Raw genomic sequence first — 22,651 nt, 5'->3', positions numbered from 1 at the left:
TGACCACCTGTTGATTTTCTCAAGATTTTACTTTGCTAGGCAATGACCCAAAAAATGGAAATACTAATGTGATACATAAATCCTTATTAAAAAGGAAAAATGGCAGGCTGATCTTATGCCAGACTTATTTAACTATTATCATGTCTTTCCCCTCTCTCCCCCACTTTTTTTAGGAACTTGTACTTTGCCTTCTGTAACAGACATGATGAATGATATTGATAAAAAAAGAGGGAAAAAGCTCAAATGGTAAGAGCACCTTTTATGAAAAAGGTGTAAGGTTTCCATAGCAAAATCAGAACCCATGGATACTTGTAACTCTCTTAGTCTTAAATGGTCCAGAGTGAGGCCTTTAAGGTGACAGCTATGAGCAAATTCATCCATTCAACAAGTATTTACGGGGGATTTCCTTTGCCCCTGACACAGTTCTCAGTCCCGTTTCATCCCTCCATGGCTCCTGCAATATATAACAGAAAGAAGACCTAGAAAGGATTAGAAATCAGAGGAGTTTGGGAGTGCACGAACGTGGACTTCTATTTTCCAGCCCGTAAATCCTCTAAGATACAGAGGTTGCCGCCAACCGGATGACTCTAAGGAACAGGACTCAGCAAATGAGAAGAGTCTGGAGAACAGAGCTCTAGTCCTACCTCTGTCACTAACTAGCTCAGCGGCCATGAACGGGCGTCATGAGTTAGAGATCATTTCCACTGGTGAACGGGGATGGAAAGGCCTTTCTCCGCTGCTGCATGGTACTGGGGAATGTCCAAATGAGATCAGCATGCAGGTCTCTTGGAAAAGGCTACAAAGTGCAGAATAGATAAGCGAGGTCCCCTTACCAACACAAGGGACTGACGTTGATTCCCTCTGATAAAAAGCTGTGAGGCATTTTCTGTGTTCTTGTTCCTATAAGACTTGTACACAGAGCTTCGGAATCCACAGTGCTGTTTCCTCTTCCTACCTCTAGGTTTGGCACCAGCGAGACGGTACAGACGGATTATATTACGTATATGGATGAACTTGCCTCCTTCATTGGGGCAAAGCCCAACATCCCATGGCTGTTCCTCACAGATCCCAAACTGGCTGTGGAGGTGTTCTTTGGTCCTTGCAGCCCATACCAGTTTAGGCTGGTGGGCCCAGGCAAGTGGCCAGGAGCCAGAAATGCCATCCTGACCCAGTGGGACAGGACCCTGAAGCCCATGAAGACAAGGGCTGTCGGGAACCCTCAGAAGCCTTGCTTCCTCTGCTGTTGGGCCAGGCTCCTCATTCTCCCTGCTCTGTTAGTTGCCGTTTTCTTTGCATTGATCTAATTATCATTCGTCCCAGGCTTCTGAAAGTTACTGACAACACCCAGGAAGGAACTTTGCTATTTAAAAAGAAAGAATTTCACACCTCCTACTTTCTTATTCAACAGACATTAGTCAGTAAAACTGTACTATTTCCAGGCTTTTAAATAAGCCTCTTTAAGAATCGTGTGACGATCTAAAGACAGCACTAATCATTTCTCTTTAGATTCCACTAACATCCCATCATCACAATTACACTCTTCACCTCTAATCTCAATCGTCTCCTGAAACGTTTTGACATGATTTCTTTTCTCCTTCAATCAAGGTTTGAAATACATACTTTAAATCTAAACAAAGAGCAAATTCAGCGGAATAGTATGGCATTCTCTGGCCACCCCTGCAAACCATTTTCAGGAGGATCAAGTAGAGAATTTGGCTATTAATTCTATTTTTGCTCTACACCAAATCCTCCAGGCAATGAGTCCTGGTCCCTGGCCAAAGAGCAGAGCATGGAGACTTGGTCGATAACGAAAGTTAATAAGAATGAACTTATCATAGCTATATTCTCAGTAAGGACACACGCTTTCCAACATGTAGCAGCAAAATAATGTCAACAACAATGAGCAGAACACAAAATATACCTTTTAGATGAATGAAATGTCTCAAAGAAAAATAAACATTTAACCAAAAGCATTACCAAAATCGAATGCTGCCTTTATTACATGAGCTTCTGGGGTAACAGCATCAATCTAAAGTTTGATTTTGGAAAGTATCACATTGCATAGTTAAACTTCTGATAGTTTAACATTTTTAAAGTTTGCCATTATAGAGCAGATAAAATAATCTGTCCTCGTCATCAGTCACCAGAGGGCTCCATACATGGTTACGTCACCTATTTCTTTTTATACCTTCACTTCTGAAGCCAGGGGAGCAGCAAGATATATATATGGGGAAAGAGCAAAAGACCACATTTTTCTCCATACCTTTCCTTCTCCTTTTTCTAAATTCTCTTTACATATTTTTCTTTGGAGCTAAGGTCTATCATGGATGTTGTACACAATTTTAAATATTTCCCTTTCCCTAATTGTTTAAGATAACAAAGAAACATTCTGCTTTTAAGGTCTTCTCACAAGATATGAAACAATCCCGAATGTTCCCAAGTGAAACAGAACTTTTCCTGAACTCCATGTGCTAGATGGAATCAGATAATGAAAAATTAATGACAGCCCATAGTTTATTTTGCTTGATGTTATCCAAACTAGCACAGAAAATAAACTGCAGATAAAACCGATACAATCCAATTTCTGTTATTTTTCCTCATGTGATTATTTAAGTTTTTGTAAACACGAATTGACTCATAAAAGATATGATATTCTTCCTAAACTAATGTAGCCAACACATTCTCTTAATGATCCTGTTCACATCAATCATTTCCATGCTAAATCAAACTACTGCCAGTGTTTAGATTCCTTCTACACATAACAGTAATGATTTTCAATCATTCGTTTTTATGTATTTTACTGACAGAATTAAATGTATATTTATACCTTAACAGACATACAATTTGAATACATGAAGCACAAAATATCTTTTCACTCCCAATGTCATCTCAAAATTCTTACCAGAACTTTAAAGAGCATAGTCAGGTATTACAACTACAACCAAATAAAAATTGTCTTCTTGCAGCAGACACAGCTACACTGATTAGACTCAAAGCTGACCTGCACGATCTCAGGGCTGTTGGCTGCACCATTTTCCAGGATGGGAAGCAGGGATTTGAAGCAGGCTTTTGGCTCTTCAGCCCTTCTAGAGGCTTCAAGCTCCTGACACCAAGCAGTTGTTCTCAGCCAAATACTAAGCCAAACTTCGGTGTATATATCTACCTATCTTCTCATTCCTCTGTTCCTTTCCCCTTCCTCTTTATCTTCCTCTTCTTTCTAATTATTATTCTTACTTCTTTCCCCCTTTCTCCTTCTCTAACTTCTTTGTCTTCCTTCTTCCCTTTTGTTCTTTCATTTGCTTTCTCCTTCAGTGGGAATGGTTGGAGGAGTAATATTCACTTTAAAGGACTCTTGGATCTACCCCAAATGGTCTTTAAAGTGAGCATACTGGGATGCTTGGGTGGCTCAGTCGGTTAAGTGTCTGCTTTTGGCTCAGGTCATGATCCCAGGGCCCTGGGAATCAAGTCCCACATTGAGCTCCTTGTTCAGTGGGGATCCTGCTTCTGCCTCTGCCTGCCCGCTCCCCCTACTTGTGTGCGCGCGCGCTCTCTCTCTCGGACAAATAAATAAATAAAACCTTTTTTAAAAAAAGTGAGCATATTCCCCTACATGCCATCACCCAGCCAAGCTCAATGTTACATGAGATCCAACCCCAAGGTTCATTCCAGGCACCACTCAAACGTCAATTCTATACAAAAATACAATCCTTTGTCGCTCTCCACCTCCTGTCCTGCATTTTTTCCCATGGCATCTGACATAGTCGCCATGTGTTTGTGAGTGATCTCTCCCCTCTCTGGAAGTAAGCTCTGTGAGAGCAGAAACACTGTCCATAGCTGTTTCCGCAGTGCTTGGAATGGTATCTGGCACCTCATAAGCAGCCAATAAATATTAGCTATTCTTGTTGAAAACGGGCATTATTCAGCCTCAATCAAATGTTCCAGACACAAAGCATTAAGTGTGAGGTGATAAGAGACTGTTTTGCTATGGGTGGCGCCTTTAAAGCGTAGCTTTTATTATTATTTGGGTGTGGTGAGGCCAACAGAGCAGGGCATGACTGCCACTGAGAAGATGGGTTGTTACTCCTCTCAGATCCCAAGAGCACGAGGCATGCCCACTCCCCAGGGAGCCGCCAGGGTCAGACAGGAGGCCGAGGGAAGAGAAAACACAGGCAAGAGCCTTTGTTGGTTGTGGCTTGTTTGTTTTTGTTTTGGGTTTTGGTTTTTGGTTTTTCTTTCGGCGGGGAGGTTCTGTGAGAAGAAACAGGGGAGGCAGCGAAGGCAGGTTCGGGACCGACTGGTTTGAATAATTTCGGCGGGCTCTGGGGTGAACGGGGTCGTGCCTAGTTGTCTGGTACCTGGCGTGGGAGAGCCGGCAGAGGAGGGATGGGGCGTGAGCTCTGGGTTGGTGCCCGTGCTGATGAAAGCCACACTCCTTGGGCCAGGTGAGGTTTTGGCTATTTGTACAGATTAGCTAGCCCGGGGAAGGGCAGTCACAGCTAGCGGGGCTCCGAGAAGACAAAGCACCCAGAATACTGAGTAAAGAGACACGATTAATACAGTGGTTAACTCTGCCCTGGGCTGGGGCTGGAGGGGGAAGCAGGAGTCAGACCCTAGAGATGGAGGGATTCCTAAAGCCGATGACAGGGATTAAAGTGGGGTAGCAAAGTAACCGCAGCCGCGAGAGGGCTGGAACGGACGCACAACAGGAGTGGGAGAATCTCCTGCTCTCTGAGAGCCAGAGGATCTAGTAGAAAACCATCTGCTCTCAGGACAGTTGTTGAAAGGGGAACATCTAATGCCGGCCTTTCGCACGTGGGTTATTTTGTTACTCCAAGGGAAAGTCTTGCAAAACGAGGCGTACTATAAACATTTTTATCTATAAAATCAATTTTTGTCTATTTGAATAAAAATATATAAAGTCCTTTGGTCAGGATCTTTTTCTTGAGTATTTTTTAAATACATAATTCATTTTCAATTAATTTTTCCTATTCTCTTGTGCTTAATAACCAAATACTGGAGTTATCACAAGTGCTTCTAACAAGGAATTAAGTGTCCCCTGAGTCCCCCACACTTCGCAGATACGGCATTCTGCCTTCCAAGTGACCATTTTATTACTATGGTGGCCTGTCAAGGAAAGAAAGAAGCCTCTGGTGACCAACAAAGGTTTGTACTTCAAAAAATATGATGGTAACTTTTTCTAAGTCATTCATGCAACACATATTTATGAAGCATCTTGTGGGCTGGGCCTTGTCTTAGGTGACCAACATGTAACTTGTCTTCACAGAATTTACAGCCGGGAGGTGAGAAGAGACATGAACAAGTTTATATTTAAATTTACTCCTTTTCAGGCTGCTTACACTTCGGAGTGATAAATGGTTGTTCATTTTTAGCTATTCTTTTATTTGTCTACAAAAAATCCGATTCTGCAGGCCTGTGCATTACCAGACGGTAATCGGAAGACAGTATAATCGGAGACGTGACACCCCATTAAAGTAAACTCACGTAGCAGGTAGCTGTTATTGTCAGCGACAACTGCGAGAACAAGACTGACAGTGTCTCATTAATATGAAATAGGAAATATTAATATTAAACAATAAATTCTGCGAAGACTGGTTAAAGTGTTTATTACCTAACACAGGGCCCAGCCCTAGAAAATAATAATATTGTTAGTTAGGTCTCTTTGCCAGCATCTTAGATCTGTTCCCTAGTCACTAACTGACAGCCTACTATGGCCAAGCCGCCATGCTAGAAGCTAGGACGGAAAAGCCAAGTTAGAAATGGTTCCTGTGTTCAGGCAGTTACAGTCCGGAATGTAACAGAGAACTGAAAAATCTAACTTTGCTTTCGATAAGCAGAAACACTCATACACATCCAGCCTCTGTACTCGCAGTTACCAAAGATTTTTAGAAATTGCTAGTACCTGCTATCATTTTAGAGCTTAATGAAGTATTAAAGCTTAATCAATCCCCATACAATCCTTTGACATGGGTCGTCACAAGATAATTGCCGTAAGTTTTATTACAAAAATAGAAATTCACAATATCTTTATCTTTATCCTAAAGATATAGCTGCTGCAAGTTCAAGGTCCTGCAGGTTTGGGGATAGATAAGTTCTTCCAGATCCATCATTGTGAATCTGGGCCTGCACCTCTCATCTTGTTTGGAGACAACACCCAAAGTATAAATCAAGGCCTTTAGGAATATGAGCTTGGCCCAAGCGGCCTCCTGGCTCAAGATGCTAGAGGTCAGTGGTCCTCAGCACAATTCAGTGCAGTGCCCCCTTTGGATAGCAAGTGTCTCGTAAGTTTTTCTTGTGTGTATACAAAATGATTAGAAAGTCCAATTTCCTGGCATTGATAAATGCTACTAGCCTCATAAAGTCAGCCCCTTGCACTGGCTTCCAGAAGTGACTGGGAATCAGTAAGAGACTCTCAGTACCTTCTCTGAACGTTTCCTCATCCTGGTAGTGAGACTTCTCAATATACAGCTTCTCAAGCTGGACACCACAGGCATAACCCTTGATTTCCTTCTTTGCCTCATGCATTGGTTTGCTAGAGTTGCCATAACAGGAGACCAAACCTGAGAGGCTTAAACAGAAGAAGTGCATTTTCTCACAATTCTGGAGCCTACAGGCACAATATGCAGGCGTCAGCAGCCTTGTTTTCTTGTTGATGACAACTTTTTCCTCCCTGAGTCTTCACATGGTCTTTCCTCTGCGTGTGGCTGTGTGCACGTTCCCTCTCCTTATAAGGACACCAGTCCTATCGGATTGGGTCTACCCTAAGACCTCGTGTGAACTTAAACATCTCTTTAAAGACCTCATTTCCAACGACAGTCACATTCTGAGGTATGTGTGTTAGGAAATTGGGGAAGACACAGTTCAGCCCCTGACCCCTCACCACCTGCCTATGCACAGCGTCAGCGAATGTTTTTGCTTCCCTCCACAGCCTCTCCCCTGGTCCAGGCACCATTCAGTCTCCCCCGTGGTTCTAGGAGCTTCCTACGTCATGTCTCTGCTTCCTACACTCATTCCCATTTGAGAGCATTTTTTCTCTCTCTCTGCCTGAAATGCTGTATCCCAAGATCTCTGCGTAGCTAGCACTTTCTTATATTCCGATTTCAATTCCCATAGGACAATCCCAAAATGCGATGTCTTCCCTGGCCACCCAGTTCACATCAGCACAACCCTCTTTCAGATCATCCTATTTTATGTCCTTCTTGGCACTTTTATTTCTGAAATCATCTTACTCATTTTTTTACTTGTTTATTCTCTTTTTTAAAATTTGTATTCAATTAACATATAGTATATTATTAATTTCACAGGTAGAGCTCAGTGACTCATCAGTCGTATATAACACCCAGTGCTCATGACATTGTGTGCCCTCCTCAAGGCCCATCACCCACTCCCCTCATCCCCTCCCCCCCTCCCCTCCAGCAATCCTCAGTTTGCTTCCTATAATTGAGTCTCTTATAGTTTATCTCCTTCTCGAATGTCATCTGGTTTTATTTTTCCCTATGATCCTTTGTTTTGTTTCTTAAATTCCACATATGAGTGATATCATACGGTAACTGTCTTTCTCTTACTGACTGTTTTGCTCAGCATAATTATCTATCATCCCCTTTCTCATTCACAACTAGGATCTAAACGTAAATACTGCCTGTTTTACTCTCCACAATACCCTCAGTGCCTTCTCCGTGCCTTGCATATAGTGAACAGTTAGAGAATATTTAAGTAATCAAGAAATCTGCATGTATATTGACTACACACATTAATATACATTCTTAATACATATTCATTTAAATAAAATTATTTAATATGTTCCTTTTAAAGTCATTTTCACTCAGTAAAATAAATAATATTGTTCATTAGTAACCCTCGAATTATCATATATTCATTATGTAAAATGATACTTCCATTGACATTTGGGTAACACAAAACAAATTTACTTTTGTTGCTCCTAAGTATTATGGTTGCCTTTCATCAAGGAGATCACCATCCAAATCAACCTATCATAACAAATTATGTCAATAATATTAAATCAACAAATCTTAGGTGTTTTTTAAACACCTTCAAATATCCAATCTACTATTCTTTTTTTTTTTTTAAAGATTTTATTTATTTGACAGAGAGAGATCACAAGTAGGCAGAGAGGCAGGCAGAGAGAGAGAGAAGCAGGCTCCCTGCTGAGCAGAGAGCCCTATGCCTGAGCCGAAGGTAGCGGCTTAACCCACTGAGCCACCCAGGCGCCCCCAATCTACTATTCTTGAAAAAAGGTTTAAAATATGTAGAATGACAGACCAGGGTAAAGATAAATTTGCACTGTACTTGATTCAATCACGTTTATAAAAGTAATTGGGCTATCTATGAAAGACCCACAGCAAATATCATCCTCAATGGGAAAAAGCTCACAGCCTTCCCATTGAGATCAGGAACACGACAAGGATGCCCACTCTCACCACTCTTGTTCAACATAGTATTAGAAGTCCTAGCAACGGCAATCAGACAACAAAGAGAAATAAAAGGTATCCAAATTGGCAAGGAAGAAGTCAAACTCTCTCTCTTCGCAGATGACATGATTCTTTATATGGAAAACCCCAAAGACTCTACCCCCAAACTACTAGAACTCATACAGCAATTCAGTAACGTGGCAGGATACAAAGTCAATGTACAGAAATCAGTGGTTTTCTTATACACTGACAATGAAAATACAGAAAGGGAAATTAGAGAATCGATTCCATCTACTATAGCACCAAGAACCATAAGATACCTGGGAATAAACCTAACCAAAGAGGTAAAGGACCTGTACTCGAGGAACTACAGAACAATCATGAAAGAAATTGAAGAAGACACAAAAAGATGGAAGACCGTTCCATGCTCTTGGATTGGAAGAATAAACATTGTTAAAATGTCTATACTGCCTAGAGCAATCTATACTTTTAATGCCATTCCGATCAAAATTCCACCGGTATTTTTCAAAGAGCTGGAGCAAATAATCCTAAAATTTGTATGGAATCAGAAGAGACCCCGAATTGCTAAGGAAATGTTGAAAAACAAAAACAAAACTGGCGGCATCACGTTGCCCGATTTCAAGCTTTACTACAAAGCTGTGATCACCAAGACAGCGTGGTACTGGCATAAAAACAGACACATAGGCCAGTGGAAGAGTGGAGAGCCCAGATATGGACCCTCAACTCTATGGTCAAATAATCTTCGACAAAACAGGAAAAAATATTCAATGGAAAAAAGACAGTCTCTTCAATAAATGGTGCTGGGAAAACTGGACAGCTATATGTAGAAGAATGAAACTCAACCATTCTCTTACACCGTACACAAAGATAAACTCAAAATGGATAAAAGACCTCAATGTGAGACAGGAATCCATCAGAATCCTAGAGGAGAACATAGGCAGTAACCTCTTTGATATCAGCCACAGCAACTTCTTTCAAGATATGTCTCCAAAGGCAAAGGAAACAAAAGCGAAAATGAACTTTTGGGACTTCATCAAGATCAAAAGCTTCTGCACAGCAAAGGAAACAGTCAACAAAACAAAAAGGCAACCCACGGAATGGGAGAAGATATTTGCAAATGACAGTACAGACAAAAGGTTGATATCCAGGATCTATAAAGAACTCCTCAAACTCAACACACACAAAACAGATAATCATCATATGGTCTCACTTATTTGTGGAGCATAACAAAGAACACGGAGGACATGGGGAGATGGAGAGGAGAGGGAGTTGAGGGAAACTGGAAGGGGAGATGAACCATGAGAGACTATGGACTCTGAAAAACAACCAGAGGGTTTTGAAGGGGGGGGAGGGTGGGAGGTTGAGAAACCAGGTGGTGGGTAATAGGGAGGGCACGTACTGCATGGAGCACTGGGTGTGATGCCAAAACAATGAACACTGTTATGCTGTAAATAAACAAATAAACAAACAAACAAAAAAAGGGCAGAAGATATGAACAGACACTTCTCCAATGAAGACATACAAATGGCTATCAGACACATGAAAAAATGTTCATCATCACTAGCCATCAGGGAGATTCAAATTAAAACCACTCTGAGATACCACCTTTCACCAGTTAGAATGGCCAAAATTAGCAAGACAGGAAACAACATGTGTTGGAGAGGATGTGGAGAAAGGGGAACCCTCTTACACTGTTGGTGGGAATGCAAGTCAGTGCAGCCACTTTGGAGAACAGTGTGGAGATTCCTCAAGAAATTAAAAATAGAGCTTTCCTATGACCCTGCAATTGCACTGCTGGGTATTTACCCCAAAGATACAGATGTAGTGAAAAGAAGAGCCATCTGTACCCCAATGTTTATTGCAGCAATGGCCACGGTCACCAAACTGTGGAAAGAACCAAGATGCCCTTCAACGGACGAATGGATAAAGAAGATGTGGTACATATACACAATGGAGTATTATGCCTCCATCAGAAAGGATGAATACCCAACTTTTGTAGCCACATGGACGGGACTGGAAGAGATTATGCTGAGCGAAATAAGTCAAGCAGAGAGAGTCAAGTATCATATGGTCTCACTTATTTGTGTTCTCCAAGCGCCTTCAAGTTGACCTTGTCCTTTTTTTAAGAAAAGCATGTAAGCCAGCCAGGACATGCTCCCCGCCCACATCACAGAAGAGGAAATACACAGGAAGGAGTGGTTCATCCAGAGATCTTCCAGTTCCCTGGCAGGGTGTGGGCTAATCCTCAGGACAAAGCATTGGAGGGAAGCACCTATAACCTAGAAAACCATCTCTCTCTCCACAGTTTCCTTGGGTTAAGATAACACTATTTAGGGGCGCCTGGGTGGCTCAGTCTATTAAGCCTCTGCCTTCAGCTCAGGTCACGATCTCAGGGTCCTGGGATCAAGCCCTACATCGGACACCTTGGCTTATGCTCTCTCTTGCTCACTGTCGCTCTCAAGTAAAATTTTACATCTTTCTGTAAAAAAGATAACACTCTTTAATAAAGGAAACTCTGACTATGATTTCTAATCTTTAGATGATGCCTACACTGCTCAAACATTTTCCTGTAGACTTTTGTCACTACCGTAATCACAGCTTCTCACACTCAGTTATCAGTTTAAGTTTGGTTGAAGCCCTGAAGATAAAAAGCTCGCTAAGTTGGAAACATTAGCTGGTCAGGATAATTGCCCATTTCTGATTACCAAAAGGATTATGCTGTAATACTATAGCCCATGTGGAAATCCATAGCCTCCTGCATGTTGTGTAACTGGGTGGGTGTCTGACAAACAGAGATTTCAATTCTGGTTGAGTCCATGACACAGGTATGTAGAAAGCCTAAGGTACCCCCTGACATTGAACAAACCATGGCAGTAATGAGGCTTTACTTTGAAGTTACTGGCTTGTCCTTTGGCTTTTGTGCTGCTTAGAATATTTTCTGTGTCACTCAAATAGCCACTGCTTTCATCTTTCTTCTGCTTTCACATCAATCCCAATAAACGATCTGTAATTCACTCTTTTTTTAAGATTGATTTATTTATTTATATGACAGACAGAGATCACAAGTAGGCAGAGAGGCAGGCAGAGAGAGAGGGAGAAGCAGGTTCCCTGCTGAGCAGAGAGCCTGACGTGAGGCTCGATCCTATGACCCTGCGATCATGACCTGAGCCGAAGGCAGAGGCTTAACCCACCAAACCACCCAGGCGCCCCTGAAATTCACTCTTAATAAAGATTTCTGAAAACATAACCTCTCCTAGGGCGAGTATATGTCAATCTCTCTTCTGGGTTACTGGTCCTCTAACTCTTGATACAGGGGAAGCTAGGACATCAGCTATAGGCTGGTGTAAAGGGAACAAAGCCCCCAAATCATGCAGGCCACAGGCTTATGTACCTAACCAGATGGTCCCAGGACTAACACCACAGAAAGGTGGCCAGTGATTAAAAAAAAAATTCCAGTTTGCAACTTAGATCAGCTCCTCATTGATATCCATGAGGAGCACAAGTTGATTTTTTGGTCTTAGCAATAACAATGACAAGATGGTGAGTCTCTAGGTAGTAGCAATAGTGGAATTCTTGCAGACAGTTCTGGAAGAACACGGTGACTCCAGATGGCCCACCCGTTTAGTTAAGAGTCCCGCCAGAAGCAAATGGCATGTCGGAAAGATTCCGCATCTGACTTTAGAGGAGAGAATACTGCCAAGAACCAGACAATATCAGAGTCCCAATCGAGTGCCTTTAGGATCAGAACAGAAGTTCAGTTCTGATTTCAAAGACAAAGAGGGCAAAAGTCCAGTCATAGAGAACGCGTGTGTTAGTCCAGGGTTCTTCCAGAAGGATATGCCAAGACAGGACTAACCACGCCAGGATTTTATTAGGAGAAAGCTGGGACAGGTAACAGGGAGACAGGAATAGCTGTCAGGTAGGAATGTGGGTCTGCACAAAGCAGGGGAGGACAGCTGGCTGAAGAGTCCTAGACCGCTGAGCAGTCTAAGAACGGTGTGTCGAGGCCAGGCCCTGGGAGAACTGCAGATCCGAAGTTGGGCATCAGACGAGTCCTGTGTCCATAAGGAACAGACAGTTCAGTGTCCCTGCCGCCCTCAGTGATCAGTGGGACCAGCGCACACGAGCATGCATGGCCTGTTTAAAGGCAGTGTGCAGTGAGCAGCTTGGGTCCTTGGACGGTTACACCGCCGGTAGTTGGAAATCTGCGCTTTCTCGTGGCTGTGGAGGGCCCAGCGCAGCAGGACTTGTCAAAAGGCTTGGTGAGGAGACCAGTGAAGAGCTTCTGTCGGATCACTTTAGTATCACTAAAGCAAGACTCATCCCAGACCCTGCAGCCGGCCAGTGTGTGCTTCCCCCGGGCGGTGGACTGGCTCAAGGATCGGCTCAAAGGGCGGCAGCAAAATCAACGGATGGAAAATTCTCTACGTATAGGCGAACAGGAGCCTCTAGGGGAAGGCGTAACTGGAAAATATTAATCCTCCCTTCCCAAACGTATCTAAATTAAAGGGAGGCACTAAACTATCAAGTGAAGACCCAGAGCTTCAAATACGAAAATAATAACTTCTTGAAAATTTTCCAACAAGATAATGGCAAACTCCTATCTAAATGCCAGTGTGTCCCCTGCCTCCTCAGAAACACTATTACTGTCCAGTGTTCCCTGTTATCCCCTGGCCTCTTCTCAGTCAGTCTCCTTCCTGCAGAACAACAAACACAATACGGGAAGCAACACAACCTGCTTTGTCCTCAGACTGCTGATCTGCCGCAAACAGCATTTCGGTGCTATGCTTCCGGCTCCAAAACCATTCTTCTGTTTTCCAGTCCAAAAGTCTCGGTAAAAATGATAACATTTAGGCTAGAATTCATCGCAATTATTAAATGTTCAGTACATGCTAGGGTCTATCCCAGGCCCTAGGGATTTACCAGTGAATCAGACAGAAATGGCCCCTACTACTACAAAGGTTACATTCTATTGGAGGAAAACAATCAATAAAAAAAATATACAAGGGGCGCCTGGGTGGTTCTTGGGTTAAGCCTCTGCCTTCGGCTCGGGTCATGATCTCAGGGTCCTGGGATAGAGCCCCACGTCAGGCTCTCTGCTTGGCAGGGAGCCTGCTTCCTCCTCTATCTCAGCCTGCTTCTCTGCCTGCTTGAGATCTCTCTCTCTGTGTCAAATAAATAAATAAAATCTTTATATATATATACATATATATACACAAATTATTTAAATATCATAGAATAATAGAAAATAAAGAATATAATAATTAAAATATTTCATCTCATATTTCATGTTATTACATTTCTAGTATTATCATTATATATTATATGTAATATTCTTTTTTTTAAGATTTTATTTATTTATTTGACAGAGAGAGAGATCAAAAGTAGTCAGAGAGGCAGGCAGAGGGAAGGGAAAGGGGGAAGCAGACTCCCCACTGAGCAGAGAGTCTGATGCGGGGCTCGATCCCAGGACCATTAGACCATGACCTGAGCCGAAGGCAGAGGCTTAACCCACTGAACCACCCAGATTCCCCTATATGTAATATTCTTTTAAAGAATAAAAGAAAGACTGGAAAGAAAGAATAAAGGGCAAAGAAAGTGATCTGGTCCGGTCCTCTAGCTTTAGTGACACAGGAAATACGCAATGTAGGGGCGCCTGGGTGGCTCAGCAGGTTAAAGCCTCTGCCTTCGGCTCAGGTCATGATCCCAGGGTTCTGGGATCGAGCCCCAGATTGGGCTCTCTGCTTAGCAGGGAGTCTGCTTCCCTCTCTCTCTCTGCCTGCCTCTCTGTCTACTAGTGATCTCTGTCTGTCAAATAAATAAATAAATAAAATCTAAAAAAAAAAAAAAAAGAAAGGAAATACGCAATGTTGATGGTGGCCAACCCCAACAACCCCACCAGAGTAATGCACGCACTTGTCTCAATCTCTCCCCTCCACTGCCGCTCCTTTCTGCACAGACACATCCGTGAGAGATGACCTATGAATGCTGGAGCCGTAGTGCCGCCTTTGTCCCCACGTCTCCTGTGACTCCTCAATAGCTCATTATCAAGTTATTCACACTGAATCCCCCGTGCCCGCAACTGGACTTGGCACGTAGTAGGCATATATATTTTAATGAATGACTAAATGAGTTAGTGAATGAATTTAACTGAATTGAATAGCAGTCTGGGGAAACCAGACTTGGTTGATGTCAGGGGTTTTCAGCTATGGGGACGCCTTTGGTTAAGCAGTAAGTCATCTTTGTGGAATGACTGACTGACCTAATCTCCAACTCAAGAACCTTCTCAGCATCAAACTCACCACCTTCCCCACTGCCCCCCTCAGCCATGTCAGAAGGAAAACGTATGCCAAAATCCCATGGATTTAAGTGGATTCATAACCTGAAACTAGTTTCACATGACACAACAAATGTAGAGAATGTGTTTTGCAACCAATTCTAATGACAAAAAAAAAAAAAAAAAAAAAAAAAAATTGGCATGGACATGCCTGAAAAGGAAAACATAGTGTATTATATGCAAAACAAAGGAAGAATGGGCCCAAGCATTCTTGTGGAAAGACATGACGTCTGTTCCAAATCCTGTGGTACGGATAGTACCCAGGCAGATAAAGTTAATCACTGTTCTGTGTCATAAATAAGGAAACGCTTAGAAAGGGTCATCAGATTAAATCCACACTTATTTACGGAGCTCCTGGTGAATACCCAGCTCTCCACTAGGTGTTGATGAAGATAAAATTAAAAGTATACATGATAGGAAATATGAAATCTCTCTACACAGGTCATTAACATTCATGAGACCATTAGCAGACAATCCCTCAAAGTCTGCAACATCGAGCCATGTGGGACACAGTTTGATCTCTGGGAGCTCAGCAGCAGCGAGTGCAGGGTTAGAAAGCCTTCTTGGGGACAGTAAAGTTTGTTCTGGGCCTTGATAAGACCATACAGTCTTATATGGATAAGACCTGTATGGACAAAATGAAAGTGGAAGCTCCCCCCCACCCCAGCATCAGGAAGAGGAGAAGGAATGTGGTACGCGTGACGGGCATTCAGGGGTTAGACATCCCGGCAGGCAGGGTATGTGCAGAGAAATGACGAGAACAGTGTGAATGCCAGTGGGGTGAGGCTGTCACCCCAAAAGAGAGGCTCAACATGACGGCTGGATTAGGAAGATTAATTTCCCCAATACTATTTGAAGTCCCAATCGCTGAGAAAGACAAAGAAACGTACTGCTACAGCAAAAGATCGCCACGACAGGGATCAAGTTGAGTTTATGTTCGCTGGCGAGCAGGGCAGTGTCCAGAAAGGGAAGTAGTCGCTGGACAGAGGAAAAGGGATCCTGCCCTTCTGTCCTTTTAGCCTTCCTCCCATGGCCCAGGGCATCCTCCCAGCCAACGAGAGGGGTCACTGCAAGGTGATGTACCATCTGATCTGGTATTGGCGGAAGCTTCAGGAAAAGAAAGTCTAAATCTTTTCCCCTGTCTCCCTCCTTCTGTCCCTGGGATAAGACAGAACCAGTGAGGCATGGACCCAGACAAGCGTGTGCAGGAGTATGTCTGCGGAAAGAACAGTCCTGGAGATGTGACAGAATGAAACCAGAGATCCAGAAATCGTAAGAAATCAAGATCTCTGCACATAGTTGCAGATGCTCAAAAACTCCCTTAAATGTAGCAAAATGCAATAATGAGAATTACAAGATATTACATGATATGGAAAATATCCCCAGATCCTCACGCATTCTGCAATAATCATCTTGTCTGACGAGCACCAGGCTTCCCACACTTTACCAGGAGGTCCAAAGTAAATTCTTTCATCCCCTCCAAAATCCTAGTCTGTTGCCCAGCGAAGCCAAGTAATAGGCACCCTGTGCAGACCACTCCTGCTCGGTTTAGTATCCAAACCACAGACTACTTATGGAACTTGAAAACTGGGGAGCCAAAGTCCATAAAAAGTCCAAGAGCCTGACCAGGTAGTTGCTGTTGTCCCATCATCTTGTAGCAAATTTAATCACCCTGAAGGGAGGAGCAGATTTTACAACCCTCTTAAATTCTTTGCAGCCCCTCGAAGAGGCAGAACTCTGTATTTCCAAAGCACACTAGAATCCCCAAGTAGCTAATCAGCCATTTAATAAAAATATACTTATTGAACACCAGCTATGGGCTTAGCAGTGCCCTGGGTAGAAGAATAGGAAGATCTGTGGTCTTTGAGGTAAAGAAGCTCACCACCTAATGGTTGGAACAGTGCACAGTTAAAGAATGATTTAAGAAGAAAACATACAAATGACCCACAGTTACTGGAAAGGTGCTCAGCATCACCAATCATCAAGGAAATTCAAATCAAAACCACAGTAAGACTTACCTCCCTCCTATCAGAATGGTTTATGAAAAAGACAAATAATAAATATTGGTAAAGATGTAGAGAAAAGGGGGCCCCTGGCCATTGCTGGTGGGCATTTAAGTTGGTGTGGCCACTCTGGAAAACAGTTTGGAGATGCATCAAAACAGTAAAAATAGAACTACCCTATGATCTAGCAATTGCACTTCTGGGTACTTGCCCAAGGAAAATAACACAGTAATTTGAAAAGATACGCACCCCCATGTTCACTGCAGCATTATTTACGATAGCCAAGATATGGAAACAATCTAAGGCCCCTGACGAAGGAGTGGATAAAGAAAACGTGGCATCTATAAATACGATCAAATATTACTCAGCTATAAAAAAGAATGAAATTTTGCCTTGTAACAATATGGCTCAAACATGAAGGCATGATGCTAAGTGAAATAACTCATAGAGAGAAAGACCAATACCATGATCTCATTTATATGTGGAAACTTAAGGAATAAAAACAATTACCAAAAAAACCCCAAGCTCATAGACACAGAGAACAAATTGGCAGTTGCTGGAGGTGAGGAATAAGGAGCAGGGAAAATGGGTGAAGGGATCAAAAGGTACAAATTTCCAGGGATTAAAAAAATAAGCTGTAAGTATGTAATGCACAGCATGGTGACTTTAGCTAATAATTCTATATCATAGATGTGAAAGTTGCTGAGAGTAAATGTTTCAAGTTCTCATTATAAGAAAAAAAATTTGAAACTGATAGATGTTAACTAGATTTATTGTGGTGATCATTTTGTAATATATAAAAATATTACATCATTGCATATACCTGAAACCAATATAATGTTACACTTCAATTATGCATTAATTTTTTTTAAAGTATGCTTATTACAGTAAAAAAAAAGTTTAGAATCCTATAAAACTGACTAGAAAAAGACTGGGAGGTCAGAAAAGAGTCTGGTGGAAACTGGAATTTTGGGAAAAGCTACTCACAACATCACCACCCACATGAGCGTCAAACCCTAAACATGCTGGGGAGCATGTCTAATTGGAAACATTTGCTCTGAGTCACAGCCTTGGGGAAACAATTAGGGAAAAGTATGTTTGCATTGTGTAAGAAAATGGTTTATCTTGGTAGACTTGTCTTTTAAAGTAGAACAGCTCAGGGGCACCTGCCTGGCTCACTCCATTAAGCCTCTGCCTTCGGCTGGGGTCAGGGTCCTGGGATAGAGCCCCATATCAGGCTCTCTGCTCAGCAAGGAGCCTGCTTCCCTCTCTTTCTCTCTGCCTGCCTCTCTGCCTACTTTTGATCTCTGTCTGTCAAATAAATAAATAAAATCTTTAAAAAAAAAAAAAAGCAGAACAGCTCAATAGGTAAAATTGAGTCTTACAGAAGACTATTCTGTACTTACACTGTACGTAGCTTCCAGAAAACAGACCCTAATCTAAGGCAGGAGTCACAGAAAGAGAGCCAGCCATATTTGCAGAGGCTGAATGGGCTTCGGGGATGCAGTCTGAACTAGGGTAAGAGCATCTCTTATAAAAAGTAAGGGGACCACATCCCTTCTCAATTAAGCCCGACCACTTCTGCAAGTGAGAGAGAGCACTAGTAATGAAGATGTCCCCACAGCCCTTCCAAGACGGTGCCAAGTAAACCAGGATGCTTGGCCACTCTGCTTATGGAAAATACACTCTCTACCCACCTGACCTTGCTCCCATCGTCAAAGTTCCACCGTTAGAAATACATTCCTTTGGTTTAAGACACTGATGTCCCTTAAAAGCCAAATTCCCCTTTCCTGAGTTGCTTATCAACCCTTTCTCAGTCATTCACCACTAGCCTGTTTTTCAGATCCCTTGCAAAGAGACATCATCACCTGGAGAGAAGGCTTGAAAGGTTCCGAGGGGAGGTAAACCTCCCCCTGACTCGCACGCTCCTCCCCCCAGTCACACGCTCCTCCCCCTGACTCACACACTCCTCCTCCTGACTCACAGGCTCCTCCCCTGACTCGCACGCTCCTCCCCTGACTCGCACGCTCCTCCCCTGACTCGCACGCTCCTCCCCTGACTCGCACGCTCCTCCCCCCAGTCACACGCTCCTCCCCCTGACTCACACACTCCTCCTCCTGACTCACAGGCTCCTCCCCTGACTCGCACGCTCCTCCCCTGACTCGCACGCTCCTCCCCCTGACTCACACGCTCCTCCCCTGACTCACACGCTCCTCCCCCCCCCCACACCCCTCGCGCTCTTCCAGGTGCGTGCTCACCCTCCCTGTGCGCTCTCGCCGGCGTGTGCGTTGCTCCCTTGGTCCCTGGGGCCGACGGGCTTTTCCACTCTCTCTCTCCACTTTTTCTTCTCATGCTTCAAGACAAACACTGATGCAAACCTTCCTCCAGCCCCTTCCCGCAGGGTAGACGCGTTGCCCTTCTGAGTTTGACAGACGCTTTCATAAGCCTCTGCTGCTGTGCCTGTCACCGTCAGAACGGTACCCGCAGCAGCGATGTGTGCGGCCTGCTCCCGTCCTTACGTCCTGCCGCGGTGCCCGACCTAACAAATGCTCCGGGCACGTTCACACCTTCCCCTACTTTTGCTCCCCTCGAGAGGAACTGGAAAAGCGTCACAGTCCCAGCACCCATTAGCTGCATGGCCCTGTGCGGCTGAACCTAAGTCTCAGGTGTTCCCGGGTAGCCTCGAGAGAGCAGTACAGCTGACTCCCCAGGTCCTTACAGAAGTAAATGAAATAATGCGTCTGAAATGCTTAGCTCGCTGCCTGGTATGGAGGAGGGAACAGTCAATACGAACAACGGTGGTCATCACAGCGGAAAACCCCAACACCCCCCCATCAGCACGGTGGGGAGCATTTTACCTGCTGTATCCTGGAGTCTGCCCGAGACGATGCACTCCTGGGGCCGGTGCCCTGCCCTCTTCTTGCTGTTGCATCCCAATGCCTCAACCAGCGCCTGGCGCACTGTACGGGCCCAGTCAATGTTTGTGGGACAACCCTCTGGAGGAGTGTCTTCTCCATGCTTTCCAAAGTCGGTGTTCTCATGACACTCGTTTTCTAAGCTATTAGAGGCGACACACCACGAAGACATAAACGTTTGCGGATTTAATTAACTTGAACAGCTCCATTTCTTCATTAGTAAATTGAGAATCACAGTCATGATTATCTCACAAGGGTGTTAGGAGATAACGAATGGAAGGATAACACTTTCTAAATAGTCGTTGGTAGTCCACATATGCTCCTTGACCTCCATCCGATCTTCATCCAGTTCTTGGAAAGTCTAGTGTGAACCTCGGGCTGCTGTCGCCTCTGTGGTTTGAGCTACAAAAAACAGCAGGGTGCTCGGAGGACATGGAGAGCTGGGACCAACCAGGAGATAGACTCCCCGCTGGTGGGGAGGGGGAGGAGCCCTGGGAATACCTTCTCCCTGGTCTGAACCCATTTCCGCCTCCGGGTCCTCCATCGTGCCCAGGGTCACAGCTGAAGAGGCAGCTCCAGGGCACTTTGAAAAATGTTCTCTGGCTGTTTCCGTCTTGCTCACTTGAATCTATCACATAACTCTGCAGACATTATCATGCATCTGATCGAGTACCTGAAGTACCCCCACTTGTGTCCCCAAAGGTGCTGTCAGGCTGTGGGAACGTAGAGGGAAAGACCCCCGAGCTCATGACTTTCCTGATCACTTTCAGGTAATGGACATTTCTGCAGTCTTGTTAGGTCACAACTGCACTCTTAATTCGGAAGATGGAAGATCTGGTCTCCCATGTGGAGATCAAACACTTGGACTTCATTGAAAGTTCTGATCTTTTCTCTAGTACCCCACTGACTGGGTCTGATGCCAAGGGAGCATAAGGTCCTGGAAGGGGCCTTAACCACTTTATGCTTCCACTCTTCCTCCTTATGATGCCAACAGGAGAGGTTTCTGAAGCTCCCAGGGAGGCCAGGAAGGGAGTAGGAGGAAAGGGAAAGAGAGGTTAAAAGAAAACGCTGAGCAGGGGCAGGGTGGGGTGGCTGGAGATCTAGTTTCGTTGGTCTGATCATACTGCAGCTTCCACGTCTCTGGGAAGGTAGATGTTTAAAACTAGTTCTTACTTGTATGGGTGTCTTGGCTTATACATCAGGGGCCCCAAACAATGGTGACCTCTCCCCAGTAGCTCTCTTGACCCAGAAGAATGGACCCTATCCTGGCAGACACTTCTGTAGCCCTAATAGACAGGACTTAATATGGCCCCATATTAGCTCTCTTCTGGCGAATCACATTGGGCCCCCCAGGAAACCCTTATAGAGGCTTTGTCTCAATAAACTCTGGGGTTCTGGCCAAACACAACGTAAACGCAATGCCCTATCACAGTTAGCCAGCCCAAATCCCATCCTCTCGATTTCCCAGGCAAGATGAGGTGGACCAAAATTCCACGGAGCCCCCAAAATGCTCTCCAGGTGGCAGGACTGAGCCCCACGACATGTCTGTCTCAAGAAGCAGGCCTTTTGATTTCACTTCTTTGACGGAAAACGACACACAACACACCAACAGCTCTTCCCAAAGACGCTTCTCCAAAGATTCTCTCTCAAGTTCCACGTTCTTGACTCTTACGTTCTCGGTTCCAGTAGCTGCAACTTCCCATTTAACAAACACTCTCGGCAGCAGACTAAGTCCACTTCGTGACAACTGGATGTCAAACAAGAAATCCTCTTGAGAAATTTCAATGCATTTTTGTCATCGCTGGCTTTTATTTCTACTTTTGAAAAGGTTTACTGAGGCTTACTCAGTGAATTAAGAGAGTCGTGGAATGTTGAAAGGACTTCAGTAATTATGTAGTTCAGTTTGTGCATTTTACAGAGGAGACATCGGAAGACCAGTAAGAATTACCACAAAATACACAACCAAGAGAATAAATCGCTGAGAATTTACTGTATTACTGCTGGAGAAGAACAGAGAACGTTGGGTCGTCTAAGAATACAGGAATGACTTCTACTTAACACCACATAAACCACTGGTCTAGACAGTGCCTAATGACACTTGGCACATTGTTCCCACCCCCTTTGGGTTCCCTCCTCCAGCACAAGGACCAGAAGGCTAAAAACTCTATTCCTAAGACTTTCTTGCAGTTAGGGTTTGGACGCAATTTGGGTTTTTCCAGGGAGATAGATAGAAGGTAAAGGGAAGCAGAGGCTGAGTTTCTGTGACTGTGTTGATCTATAATCCTTTTCCAACATGTGTGTTTACATCAGCCCAACTCTACATCCCACCCCCTGCAGGTGTCGGTGGTGACAACAGCAGTTCCTGTCTCCACCAGACAGTAGCTCCGGAGGCGTGATCTTACAAGGCTTGTGGCGGGTGCACCCTGGTTTTTGCTCCGAGTCCTTCCATCTGTTGCATGAACCTAACTCCTGTACTAAGTCCCATTCTTCGTGAAATGGAATGGTTACTGCTGTCGGCACTAACTCAAGAGTGATATGCATATTAATCACAACATAAAATTTCAAAGCTGGAAGGACCTTCGTTGAGGCATCAAGTCTATAATCCATCAACAGGTTCCCAAACATCGATTTCCTAAATCTCTCTTATGTCTCTCTATTCTCCATTCCCCTGACACTGCTCTACTCTAGACTCTCAGTGTCTCTGTTCTAGACTATTGAAATTACCTCCTGGTACCCCTGATTCTAACCACCATCCGTATGAATCTAGCTGTCTAGCTAGACATCTGTTCTGCCTAGCTTCCATATGGATCTGATCTTTTCTGATCTTGTCACGTCCTTGCTCAGAATTCTTGAATGGAACACGATAACCGAGAAGACAGTATCCAACCCACTGAGGGCGGCACTTCAATGCCCTTCAGAATCTGGGCT

At 44.0% G+C, this 22,651-nt stretch overlaps 1 protein-coding gene across 2 annotated transcripts in view; it reads left to right on the top strand.

Annotated features, from left to right (window-relative positions):
* LOC123928127 (dimethylaniline monooxygenase [N-oxide-forming] 3) overlaps positions 1-2,630 on the top strand; it is a 28,780-nt gene extending 26,150 nt beyond the window's left edge. For both annotated transcript variants that reach the window (XM_045983191.1, XM_045983192.1), the window contains exons 8-9: positions 174-246; positions 962-2,630. In XM_045983191.1, coding sequence (XP_045839147.1) covers positions 174-246; positions 962-1,304 — 416 coding nt within the window. In that variant the 3' untranslated portion in view covers positions 1,305-2,630. The remainder of the gene's footprint in view (positions 1-173; positions 247-961) is intronic.
* Positions 2,631-22,651: the final 20,021 nt, after the last annotated feature.

The sequence above is a fragment of the Meles meles genome, chromosome 17, assembly GCF_922984935.1.
Source record: "Meles meles chromosome 17, mMelMel3.1 paternal haplotype, whole genome shotgun sequence".
NCBI lineage: Eukaryota > Metazoa > Chordata > Mammalia > Carnivora > Mustelidae > Meles > Meles meles.
This window is presented reverse-complemented; position numbering and strand designations above follow the sequence as displayed.